At 41.2% G+C, this 11,717-nt stretch overlaps 2 protein-coding genes across 3 annotated transcripts; one reads left to right on the forward strand and one right to left on the reverse strand.

Annotated features, from left to right (window-relative positions):
• Positions 1–198: 198 nt before the first annotated feature.
• On the reverse strand, positions 199–3,952 carry prcc (proline rich mitotic checkpoint control factor). Its single transcript, XM_054605779.1, has 7 exons — positions 3,635–3,952; positions 3,479–3,529; positions 2,625–3,092; positions 2,377–2,469; positions 2,076–2,222; positions 1,600–1,665; positions 199–991 (listed from the first exon to the last, which is right to left on the reverse strand). Exons 1-7 carry the CDS (start codon positions 3,950–3,952, stop codon positions 905–907), a joined length of 1,230 nt encoding a protein of 409 aa, XP_054461754.1. The 3' UTR covers positions 199–904.
• Positions 3,842–11,201, forward strand: LOC129097073 (hepatoma-derived growth factor-like). Of its 2 annotated transcripts, XM_054605782.1 has the most exons (7): positions 3,842–3,885; positions 3,988–4,075; positions 7,689–7,765; positions 8,149–8,287; positions 8,802–8,960; positions 9,065–9,253; positions 9,477–11,201. In XM_054605782.1, the coding sequence occupies exons 2-7, from the start codon at positions 4,004–4,006 to the stop codon at positions 9,495–9,497; spliced, it is 657 nt and encodes a 218-aa protein (XP_054461757.1). In that variant the 5' UTR covers positions 3,842–3,885; positions 3,988–4,003; the 3' UTR covers positions 9,498–11,201. The 2 variants fall into 2 exon arrangements, with proteins under 2 accessions (XP_054461757.1, XP_054461756.1); XM_054605781.1 differs by lacking the exons at positions 3,842–3,885; positions 3,988–4,075 and adding an exon at positions 5,404–5,880.
• The last annotated feature ends 516 nt before the right edge of the window (positions 11,202–11,717 follow it).

An 11,717-nucleotide genomic window follows, 5' to 3' on the forward strand; every position in this document is an offset into this window, starting at 1 on the left:
AGACTTGTCATAGGGATGTCATAAGGAGCAAATGACTAAATCTGTAAAATACATGCTGGATGCAGCTGGGTAAAACTGAGATAAAGGTCCCGTTTTAAAGAACCAGCTCGAAGTGAAATGCATGTTTGGTTCTCTGGCAATTAATTTCTACAAAACCAACTTTAGAACAGATTGTGACAGGTATGCTGGTTCCCTACTCAGCAATGCTAGAACATGAGGTGAATGAAAAATTAGGGATGAAATAACAGCGACAGACATGGACATCTCTTCATCCTTACTTTAATAAGTCATTGTGAGCAACTGCAGCATATGTATTCCAACATCTTTATTTGTTTTTACAAAATATGCAATGCATCACAGCTTTCTATTGCCTCTGGTCCAGTTCTCATTATCAAAGGCAACCTTTTACTAACATTTGCATAACTGCCAGAGAACCAAACATGTTGTGTGGAGACGTTTTTACTTATCACAAAACAGGAGTCATTCATAAATGTCCGCTGCATGAACAGGAAAATAATACACTTCCAAAGAAAAACATTTATAATAGCCACTTGAGGGTCACGTCACATCTTCTCTGCCACTGACTGGCCACAGGGACCTAACAAACACTGTTGTATTGTCAACTGTAGGAATAGAGCCTATATTTACTGTAAATGTGAAAGGAAGATTAACAACTGCGGCTGGATTTTCCGTACAAAAGTAACCCCTTATGAAACAGTTGAGCAAAAGAAATACTAAATAATAACAATTCAACATAAATACAGGAGGGAAAATCTGTATTAAGGTGTGTATAGTTTCTTCCCAAACACAAGTTTTCCACAAGTGTGTAGAGAAATCTGGAAAGCTCTACTCTACTTTCTGATGCAGGGTTTCCACAGTCCACCAAGAGTCCACAGTGTGACATTTAGAAACCATATTTGGCCTGTGTCTGCCGGCGGGTTAGCTTGTTATCTGCCCAGCTGTTCTTCAGCTCCAACTCGCGTTCCTTTGCCTGTGAAAGAAGAAAAAAGATCCAGTTTGAAAAGCCAGAGTGAGTACACAGACAACTATGAGCTCTGAATACCAACCAGCTTACCATTATGAATAAATCCCCACCCTGGGCACTAATCACGTCTTTGACTACCATCTGGGGTGTGTAAAGATGAAACAACACCGAACACGACTGTGTAGCCGAATATTCTGAGCTTTAAACAGGAACTATAGGCAAAGTTAAGAGTAATTTGTCAACTATTTTTATCTAGTGTGAATGTGTTGTGTAGTCTCATCTTTGCAGCTCTCAGGATGAACCTCATGCATACAATAGTCATATAAATAAAACACAATGCTTGATGTAAGCGTTGTTCAAACAAGCATGGCGGCCAACAACTTTGAGCTGAATGTGTGCAGACATGTCACACCGGGAGCACAGACTCTCTGTTTCACCTTCAAAACCAACTGAAAAATAAGGTAGAAATTTCAAATTTTGTTAAGTGTAGCTTAATTTAAGTGTAGCTACATCAATGTACTCCAAATCCCTACCCCCTCAAAGCCTGTGCGGTTTCGGTGCCAAAAGAACTAATGTAACATTTCAAGCCTACACTGACTTTTGGCAGCACTCACCTGATGAATGAGATACGTTATCTGGTGCTTGCGTCGCTGTTGTCCTGTAGGCAGTTCTCCTTTTTTCTGCAGAAATGTAGAAAAAAATTAGATGATACATTGAGTTAAAGGTGTTATAGTACATATAGTTCTTTTTTATGCTGTTTGACTTGCTTGACATCATTTTCATAACAGCCCTGTCAGTATCAAGCCCATCCACATGTTTTCATTTAGTATAAACCTCAAGTGTCAGATTACATAAGCCACTTCCTTATTTGTGATTGTTTATGTTAAAGAAATCAGAAGCCTGTGTGTTGAATCAGGCTGTGAAAATTGTTTAGGTTCAACCACATTAAACATTTTATTCCTAGAGGGCTTTAAGTGTTCTCACTCTCAACTTTTCCAAAAGCTGAGCAAAAAAACTTTACATTAAGCTCAGCATAACTGTACACCAAACCCTGTCAGACCCCGCAGTCATAGAGATGCAGTCAGGTCACCTTGCTGAAGGACTGCCGGTTCTGCTTCTCCTCCGTCATGCCCTTGGTCATCCACTGCTGGTTGCCACTCAGCTGGTCGTCTCCTTTGATCTCCAGGAACTTCACCTCCTCTTTGCCCCTGTTCCGTTTCCCTTGCAGCCGCATAAACTAAAACACAGGATGAAATAGCTCATAGTAGTGAAGCAACGTGTTAAACCTGGCTGAATGAAGCCTCAAAATTACCAAGAATTAACCTACTTATAAAAAGGTATGGAAGTTCATAGCAAAACAATACAGATAGAAGCAGAAGCAAAGGTCTTACCGCTTCATCGTCGAACATTGCAGAGCTGCCAGGCTCTTCAGCCTCTGCCGATCCGGTTTCAGGATCTTGGTAATATGGCTCATTAAAGTATCCCTGTCAGAGGAGAAAATGTCCGAGATGTCACTTAATCTCTGGATTATATCGCTTTAATGTCTATAGTTGTCACAGGGCTGGTCTCATTTCTTGAATCTGAAGCCTTTTGGCCGATATGTATATACAGTATAAGGTACTTTATGAGTCATGATTACCTGAGGGAGAGCTTCTGGGCCTCCCATGGGCTGTTGAGACTGAGGATATTGACCTCCCCATGGACCAGCTCCCCCAAAGTCAAGAGGGGCATCTGACTGACCCGGCTCATCTCCAGGTGCAAGGGAAAGAGGTTCCGCATGGGCTCCTGGCTCAGGGTCTAAGCTTGGGACGACTGTTGGGAGAGGCTGGGAGCTCTCCAGAGAAAAGTAGTTCTGTGGGGTTATGTCTTCCTCGTTATCCTGGTCGTCAGCGGCTATTTGTCGAGCCAGCTGCAGGGCGGCTGACTTTGCCGCAGCTTTGATAGCGGAGGGAGACGCACTAGAACCAAGCAGACCCTGTGCAGGCTTTCCAGGCTTGGGTCCTTTTGGTTCTTGGCGCTTGGTGAGTGTGTGAGGAATCAGGGGTCTATCGATCTCCTTCATTGGCCGGTTTCTGGGTTGTGGTAGAAGCGAGGAAAGGCCTGAACCCTGGAGGAGGCAAGAAATATGGAGGGAACAGGACAATGTGAGTTCAAGGAATGCCAGCTACATTTGTGTAGTTTGATACAGTTTGTATACTATGCGAAGTCATTAAATAATAGATGTGTCATTGGTTTCCCCCATTATTATGTATTTTTACGGCCTTTTGAAGAAGTGGACATGTTGCAAAGAATATCAGACAAATATAAACCGCAGAGTCAAATCTTAGTCCCATTCACGGCTCTGTCAAAAAACTAGTGTTAAGCTCTAGCTGCTAGTTCAACACTGGGTTTTTTAGGTCACAAATAATGGTTAACCATTATCAATCAAACTAAATGTGGTCAGAACCATTCAGGTGACTGAGAATGTATCTACAGACAGTGAGACATTCTTACCTGAGGTTGTAGTTTCTTCTTTGCTGGTTGATCCTCATCGTCAGAGTCTGACTGTAGACCAAAACAAAATACATAGAGTATGAATAACAGCCTGGTTGCACACCACAGGAGCTACAACACGTCAAAGCAAACAGTTTCATAGGACTCAATACTCACGTCCCGTCTCTGGATCTGTGGTACAGTGATCTTGACAGGATCTGTTCGCTTCCTCGGCCTAGGCAGACTAGAAAATAAGCCTCCTTTAGATGCCTGTGGCTCTAACGTTAGGTCGTCGTTTAACGAGCTCTCTCCCGGTGAACGGTTTGCTTTCATCTCCTTTCTCGGTCCTCCGGCTCCTCCTGTCGATCCTTGCTTTTTAGGAGCAGGCAGGAGTGAGAAGAGTCTTCCGGTGCTGACTTTGCTCTCCGGTGCGGCAGAAGTTGATTTTTCTTCTGAGTCACTATCATCACTGCTGCCATAGGCGACTAAAGACATCTTTGCTGACACTATTAAATATGATTATTCCGCAGGGACTCTTGGACATGGATGACCACTTCCCCTGGGGTTGATCTCAAGAAGCCGTGGTCACACTCTCCGACGGACGAATTTCAATTAAAGGTACGATAATATTATTATATATATAACTACATGGATCATTAAATAAGTCCCGATGGAGCTGTAGTATCAAGGAAACAGCGCAGGTTAAAAGAGGGCCTCACAATGAGCTCATTAGTGAAAGGTCTGTCCCAATGCAACACCGCCAGCTAAGGTTAGCTAGGCCGCTGCAGCACACGGGATTATCTGACTGGCCCTTTCTTGCTCGGTCAAACTAAATTCGCCTCAGATAACTTACTGCACATAGTATTACATCGATTGAGGCAGCAGCTGTGATTTACACCACAAGAGCGGAGCTTTTTTAGTCCCTAGACTCGATCAAAACATTCGCCTCCATCGTTTATGATAATAGAAACGGCCACTGCGCAGCTTTCTGCGCAGCTTTCTTTTTCTTCTTCTGTTTTTTTAATCAGTTGGTAAACAGCTACAGGACATTGTCACCCCCGGCGGACTGAGTGTGTATAAACATAAATGTACAGCAACAGTTTACTGAATCAATAAAACATAACAACTCGGTTATGGGTTGAGATTGTTTCTGCTCAAACCCTTCTCAGGGTGGTTACGGTGTGTTTGTTCAAACAAACAAAGTGTGATATACCCCTGATATACCCCTGCAGTCATGTCCCACAAAATCTAATTGTCCCGTAATCAGAGGAGTGGAAGTTGTTAAAGCAATATATATATATATATATATATATATATATATATATATATATATATATATATATATATATGAATTGAGTTGACCAACAATCACATTTACCACATACTTTTGTCTAATTTGAAATGGATGGTAATTTGAATATTTAAGCTGTTTGGCAACAGAGGGCTGTTGCATGACAGATGATGCATGGTAATTACAACCTTACATGACAGGCTCAGCAACTGTCTTGTCCTAATATTATAAAAAATGTTGCACAATATTAACTGACATGACATGACTGGACATGAAGGCCCCCTCTTAATTGACAGTGAGGCCCTATATCAAAGATGTTTATATTTAAATACATCATTCAGTTGTGTGCTTACGTTGCACATTCACACATGTAGCCTAGATTTGTTTAATTAAATGGTTGTATTCCAGAATAGAAACCTGTGAATATCCCAGAGATTGTACACATTGAGCCTCCATGTCAATGGACTTGGTCTGTTTATTTTTGTTTGATGGCAGTAAACTCCTTAGAATATTAATATGCTTTTACGTGAATGTCTATCTCAAGTCGTCCTGCACATGTCTACGTGAATAATGTTTTATTTGTATTGACTGCTCTCATAAAACCAGTGGTGTTGTCTTCCTGTGTGGGGATATACCTCCACCGTGCACTGGGGACGCTGGTGGGCAGATTGGGGGCGCGTCTGCGGGCGGGTTTCAATTTCAAACCCAAACAGTCCAAGGGACGAGCCGGGGGACTGTGTGATAACGTTAACACCGACTGGTCACCGCGTTCACCCGTACTGTGGCGATACTCGAGCACAGCCCCGACCGGCGCCGCTACCACCGGCCGTCAGCGCACAGCCTGCAGGATCGGCGAACAAAAGTCGTCCGCTTCGCCTTCGCTCCAGTTTTCCGCGCCTGGTTGGTGTTCGGCTGACGAACGGGCGCTTGGCTTGTTTGCAGCAGGTGTTGACCGACCCGGACTCTGTGAAGCCTCAACAACACCACGAGCCTCCGCTACTGTTTCAACTCATTTAAGGCAATCAAGTCCTTTTCTGCGAGAAACATGCCGAGGTCCAACAGGCAGCGAGAATACAAGCCCGGAGATCTGGTATTTGCTAAAATGAAGGGGTATCCACACTGGCCTGCGAGGGTAAGCACCCCACGTCCAACTGTCTGGTTTCTAGCTGAATAGTCGGTATTCGTGTCAGTCCTTCTGGCCGCCTGTCCTCATCACTTGTTTACCTGCAAGGCCTAACAGTATGCAACGTTAGCTGCCATGAGTTAGCCTAGCGGTAGCTCGGTCGCGTTAGCTAACGTTGCCCAGCATACACACACACACACACACACACACACACACACACTATGAGGCACACACAGCTATTGTTAGCCAGCCGTAGACAGTTGCACATTTCTTTTGAATGAGTCATCGACCAGACACCTCGTTGCTCTGCTCGGCTAACTACATATGAACGTCGCTGCTAGCGGCTCTCCGCTACCACCGCTGCCTTTCATGTGCCGCTCTCGTCTCCAGGGGGCCCGTTGGGCTAACGTTAACTCGGAGCTCTCCGTTCCAAGGAGCCGTTGGGCAACGTTAACAGAACGTCGGCTGCAGGTTAACGGTCGTGACGTACACGAAGTTAACGTCTGCTCAGTAGCCAACGGCAGCTCAACGTTGTGCTGCCTAAGGACACGAACAAGAGTCCATTCAGTCCACGGCTGTGACTGAGCTAAGTGGCATGCTAGCCGAATAAGTTTCAAGTTGTTTCCCTTAATAACTGTTGCATTACAGGCGACACATGGCTACTTGTGTGGCCATATGCTTTGTTACTTTGTAAACATGGCCGCCCACACTTATTGCGACAAATCATCTAAGTGTTTTCCGCCTGTAAGTTAGAGTTGTAACATTTGTTTGAGGCTCATACATCAGACAGTGGTATGAGACCATAACATAATGTTTAGTTAGCAGGTCCATACACAAGCAGCAGCTAAACCTTGTGGTCATTGTTTATTGCTCAGCATGGGAGAACAATGTGAACTTTTAACTAGCTGGGTTACATTTCCCTTTGAAACCCAGCCTCACTCAGAGCTTTTAATAAATACAATTATGCATATAACGTTACTAAATAAGAACAAAGAATATTTAGAGTGCCACTTTATACAAATAAATGGGTATGGTAACGTCAGTATTGATATGTGCCTCTTCCCTCCTTTTTTCTCAGTCTTATCAGCCATGCCTCTTGTCAGCAGGCTGCAGGTCCTGCCCCACCTATCCCGGTTCAGTGGCCCTATCTGGGAATGTCAAAAGAAAAGAGGCAATTTGCAAACCTACACCATGCCTTCCTGTGCCTCTGTGTTTTGCTGTTTTAAAACGCAAATTAATACTGGCAGAGTGGATGAGCCGAACAGTGCTCTGCAAGGATGTTAGGCAAGAGACATGGGCAAAAAGTGCAATGACCCCTGTTCACAATAGGCTGATGAGGGATAAATTAGAGAGGATTTTTGAAGTTACTGGTAAGACCCAATTGAGCTGAGCAATACATTTAAAACACCTCTCAATTAGCAATGGAGGGTACTCCATAACACTGTCCAATTGAATGAACCTAGCATTTAGCATTACTACCCCTACTGTCGGAACTGTTCATTTATTTATCTAGTGACAGAAAAAGGTTAATATTTAAATAATTCTAAATATTTTCTTGTCCAAGCTTATCAAACATAAGGATTTCCGTCTCTTCCCTTTTCATCAGTGTTAATGATGTAGTTATTAAACTTGTAACATTATTGAGAATACTAGTGACTGTCATTGGTTTGACAGTGGTCCTGTGTTTGTCACGTCAATATTTAAATCTACTTTTCGCTTTGTGTTGTTATTCATTATCATTTTCCCCAAAGAATTACATGGATCTTTCAATTTTATATCAGACCCTTTTCTCAAGAAGCTGTGTTCTTAATTCACAGATTGACGAGTTACCCGAAGGAGCCGTGAAGTCACCCTCCAACAAGTACCAGGTGTTCTTTTTTGGGACACATGAGACGTGAGTAATGTGTGTTAATGCTGTCTGTCTTATTCCTAGTGGAGTGAAAATGATGGTAAATACATAAATTAAGAAAACAAACAAACAAACAAACATCCCTAGAACTAGTTTCTTAGCTGTGTTTCTGTTTATCATGTAATGCAAAAAAAGTATATACAACAGTATCAGTAAGTTGTTAAAATAAATATACAGATTCATTTCTGTTGATTAAGTCATAAGAAATAGGAATTCAGTAGAATGTGTTGTCATTTATCTAAATGTTAAAATATCCACAGCTATTCGTATGGCATAAGACCATCTCTGCCAATTAGGCATTTGCAATTGACTCGCTTAAGTGGATTGGTGTACACATTTTGAAAACTATTTATATTTGACCTCCACAGGGCATTCCTAGGGGCCAAGGATTTGTGCCCATACGATGAAAACAAGGAGAAGTTTGGAAAAGCAAACAAGAGGAAAGGCTTCGCTGAGGGACTCTGGGAGATTGAGAACAACCCCACCGTCACACATGAAGACAACGAGGTGTGTGTGTAATCTACGATAGAGGCTGAGTGTGTTTTATTTTACTTTGAGTGATGAACATTGTGTTTGTGCCCCATGTAATATCAAAATGTTGTTTATTTTGTTTGCTGAAGGAGTTAAAGGAAACAGTGTGAATTACAATGTAAAGGTTTACTGTAATTGAAGAAAACCAAAATTGGCAGCAGATCAGCTTTTGGCTAACTCTGTGGCATAATGTATCTCACTTCCCCATTACACACCCACTGGCCCATGAGGGTGAAAGTATTAAGTGTCATAACAAGTAAACCAGCTGAATATTTACTGTTTGGGGAGAGATGACCTCAAGGTGCTAACGGATGCAAACAAAGACAAAAAGAAGAAATGCATATTGAGATCATTTTATGCATTGAGTGTTGTAACATTTTCTTGTTTGGCCAGCAAGCACAAAACTTGTAGTCAATGCAACATGTTTCCACAAAACTATACTCTCCAACTACAGTCTTTAACTGTTTCCTTTTATTTCAATGGCCTGTAGTCAACAAAGAAAGACAATGAGTCAGAAGGAGCAGGGGATACAGAAAGTTTGGAGAAAGCAGATGCCGAGGGCAGCAGTGATGAGGATGAAGGGGCCCTTGTCATCGACGAGAAGAACGAGAGGGGAGGAGCTAAACGAAAAGCGGAGGAGTCCACAGAGGTGAGTTTTGAGTCTGTCAATTTTACACAGTTTAAGTAGAGAGCTTTATATTCAGTTCATAGTTGAGCTTTCTATCTCTGACATTTCGTCAAACCTTTTGTCAGGCATCCCCCAAGCGGCCGAAGGATACAGAGGCAGAGGGTGATCCCAAAGTAGACCGCAACAAGTCTAATGCCGAGGCCAAGCTCAACGATGTGGCTGAACCCAAGGCAACTGCTCCCTCCTCAAAGAGCGAGTCAAAAGCAGAGGCCCAGGAAAACGCTCCAGCTGGAGATAAGCTAACGGCAGATAAGGTGAGACACTTAATGTGGAACATCAGGACTTGATGCGGGCTTAATGTAGGTTGATTATGCAGGTTTTGGGATAACACCATGGAATAATATGTAAATATTCTACATTGTCTTAATACTTAAAGACCATGCAAAAAATATGTGATAAAATTGTATGTTTATGTTTCATGTCAGAGACACTAACTGTATTATTTCCTCTCATTGCTCTCCACTGTTCTCCCTGCAGCCTGTGACAGACAGCGCTTAACGTCAACTCTCAGAATGAAAACCAAGAACCTTTGACGCTTTTGTCTGGAATTTAAGCATCAACATGTTTACCAGCTGGATGCCAGATTTCAGCTGTTTAATTAATAGAAGAATTTTAAAACCTAAGTGTTTGTATTGAGGGACAAACAAATCTTCATTTGCCATTTTTGGGATATCATATATCCCAGAAACCAAAAGTCTGCTAATCTGATTTCAAACAATTGAACTGAGAACTTTAAGGCTCGTTTATAAATGGGATTTTGGTGTGTATATATTTTTTATTTCTAAGTGCAATTACATAATTACAAAGACTGAGTGCTAGGTGTCAAAAACATTTTTCAGTTCGGAGGGAATAAACACTTAAATATATAGTAAATTAAAAAAGGAGAACATTTAAACCATAAAAAAAGATAAATACTCTCATCTGATGGTTTTAAAACATAGATATTGTAAAGGAATAAGAACAAACTTTCACCCATGCTCTCATCTTTAGATCATAAAATATACGTTTTACTTCCATTTGTTTCACCTAGCTTATCAGCTTCATCTTAAATCATATATTCAGTCTTTGGATACATGATGAGTTGCACTTTCAGGTTTTGTTTTTTCCCTGCCATTGTCTAGTTCACTGTATGATGTTTTAATGCAACACAGGTTTTGTTGCTGTGGTGTAGTGAATGCTTAGTTTGCAGGTGACCAAAATTTACGTGATTCATTACCAGATTTAATATTTAAAGCCCATTTGAGAAGAACTATTGTAGGATTAAAACACTTTTAAACCCTTCTGTAACTTTCTTCAGCTTTTGATTGTTGAAACAGAAAGACATTCCTGAATGTTTTTGTGTCCGAGCTCGGTCTTGACACTTTGGCGGAGGTGGAGCTGTGGCGTTTGTTAGGGGTCAAATTTATTTGTCAACACTTTCTGGAGAAATTATTTGGCAAACTTTCAAATCCATCAACTCAAATCTCAATTTCAAGTTATTACAAGTTCTTATAAGCGTTACATTCAGATATTTTTCAACTGTATTGCTGACATCGTCAATGCCAACATGTGATCTGTACAAATTTTGATTTTTGGAAGAAATTAAAATGAGAAGACTCTACACGGAGAAGCATCTGTAAAACTTTGTTTTCTGAACTTTTGGTTTCCGACCATTTAAACTGGAATATGAGTCTGTTTTTACTTCAATGGTCTTATTATTTTGGCTGTGAAACAAAGTTGTGATGTTTTAAAGGTGTGTTTTATTTCAACATTTGTTTAGACAACATGTTCAATATGTGGTGTTTGTTATTTTCCACTATCGGTAATTTTTAAGGTTCAAGTGGCTTTTGTAATGCTCGGCCTGCTCACCATGTTACTTGGATGTCATTGTTATCAGATTAGTGTTCCTTCCTGTATTTGGCAACATGAGCCCGCAGGTGATCAAACCATAAACTTAAGGGAAATCTCAACCTTTACCTCACCTCAACCTTTTTGCTGTGCCTAAAATGGCTTATACCCACCTAAAAACTACCACTGATTTCTAACAATAAAACGGTCAAAGTGGCCTACTCATGTCTGGAGTTAATTCCAAGGGCATGATTGGGCATTACGGTGTAATTCTTGGTTAAGCTTTATCTTTTATTTCTGGAAGCTGTCATTCATCTTAATCTGCTGCTTAGTTTACTGTTGTAGTTGCCAGTCCATTTAATAAACATGTTGATTACAAAAAATATGTTTCTGTCATGTTTATATGCAGTAAATCCTTCTTTATAAGTGCAGATCATCCCTTTCCTCGGTCTGGAAAGCACCTTACACAATCAGGTCTTAGCCATTGACCAACCGGATTGTCTGCAATAACTTTATTTTAAAACAACCTGTAAACCAGGTATTGTGTTCAATCACTTATTTCTAACAGGCAAACATTTAAAGTAACTTTTCTATCCAACCAAGACTAATTAATCATTTCACACCTAATTTTTCACTCTGTTATAAATGTATGAAACTAATGATTGCACCTTTTTTGTGTGCGTGCGCACTTGTCATAAATAATTATAATGCAACACAGCCTTGCAGTTGGGGCTTTAGGCTGTGATCACTGAACTAGTTTTGGTGTTGATGTAACAAGTCCTGACAGCTTTGAATTTGTCATGGGCCTTGGTTCAATATAAACTCGTTAAATAAGTTGTTTGGGTGTTTGATTTAAAAAAAAAAATATTTCGGGCCGCTGGTACATGGAGA

Source organism: Anoplopoma fimbria, chromosome 10, assembly GCF_027596085.1.
Source record: "Anoplopoma fimbria isolate UVic2021 breed Golden Eagle Sablefish chromosome 10, Afim_UVic_2022, whole genome shotgun sequence".
NCBI lineage: Eukaryota > Metazoa > Chordata > Actinopteri > Perciformes > Anoplopomatidae > Anoplopoma > Anoplopoma fimbria.

What these genes read in the sequence shown, in the direction of transcription:
- prcc (XM_054605779.1), bottom strand. Translation starts at nt 3,952, where the DNA reads ATGTCTTTAGTCGCCTATGGCAGCAGTGATGATAGTGACTCAGAAGAA. An exon ending in AGAAGAAACTACAACCTCAG is followed by an intron (nt 3,093 to 3,478) that starts GTAAGAATGTCT and finishes TGCCTCCTCCAG; the next exon opens with GGTTCAGGCCTTTCCTCGCT. An exon ending in GCCCAGAAGCTCTCCCTCAG is followed by an intron (nt 2,470 to 2,624) that starts GTAATCATGACT and finishes CTCCTCTGACAG; the next exon opens with GGATACTTTAATGAGCCATA.
- LOC129097073 (XM_054605781.1), top strand. Translation starts at nt 5,794, where the DNA reads ATGCCGAGGTCCAACAGGCAGCGAGAATACAAGCCCGGAGATCTGGTA. An exon ending in TCACACATGAAGACAACGAG is followed by an intron (nt 8,288 to 8,801) that starts GTGTGTGTGTAA and finishes AATGGCCTGTAG; the next exon opens with TCAACAAAGAAAGACAATGA. An exon ending in AAGCGGAGGAGTCCACAGAG is followed by an intron (nt 8,961 to 9,064) that starts GTGAGTTTTGAG and finishes ACCTTTTGTCAG; the next exon opens with GCATCCCCCAAGCGGCCGAA.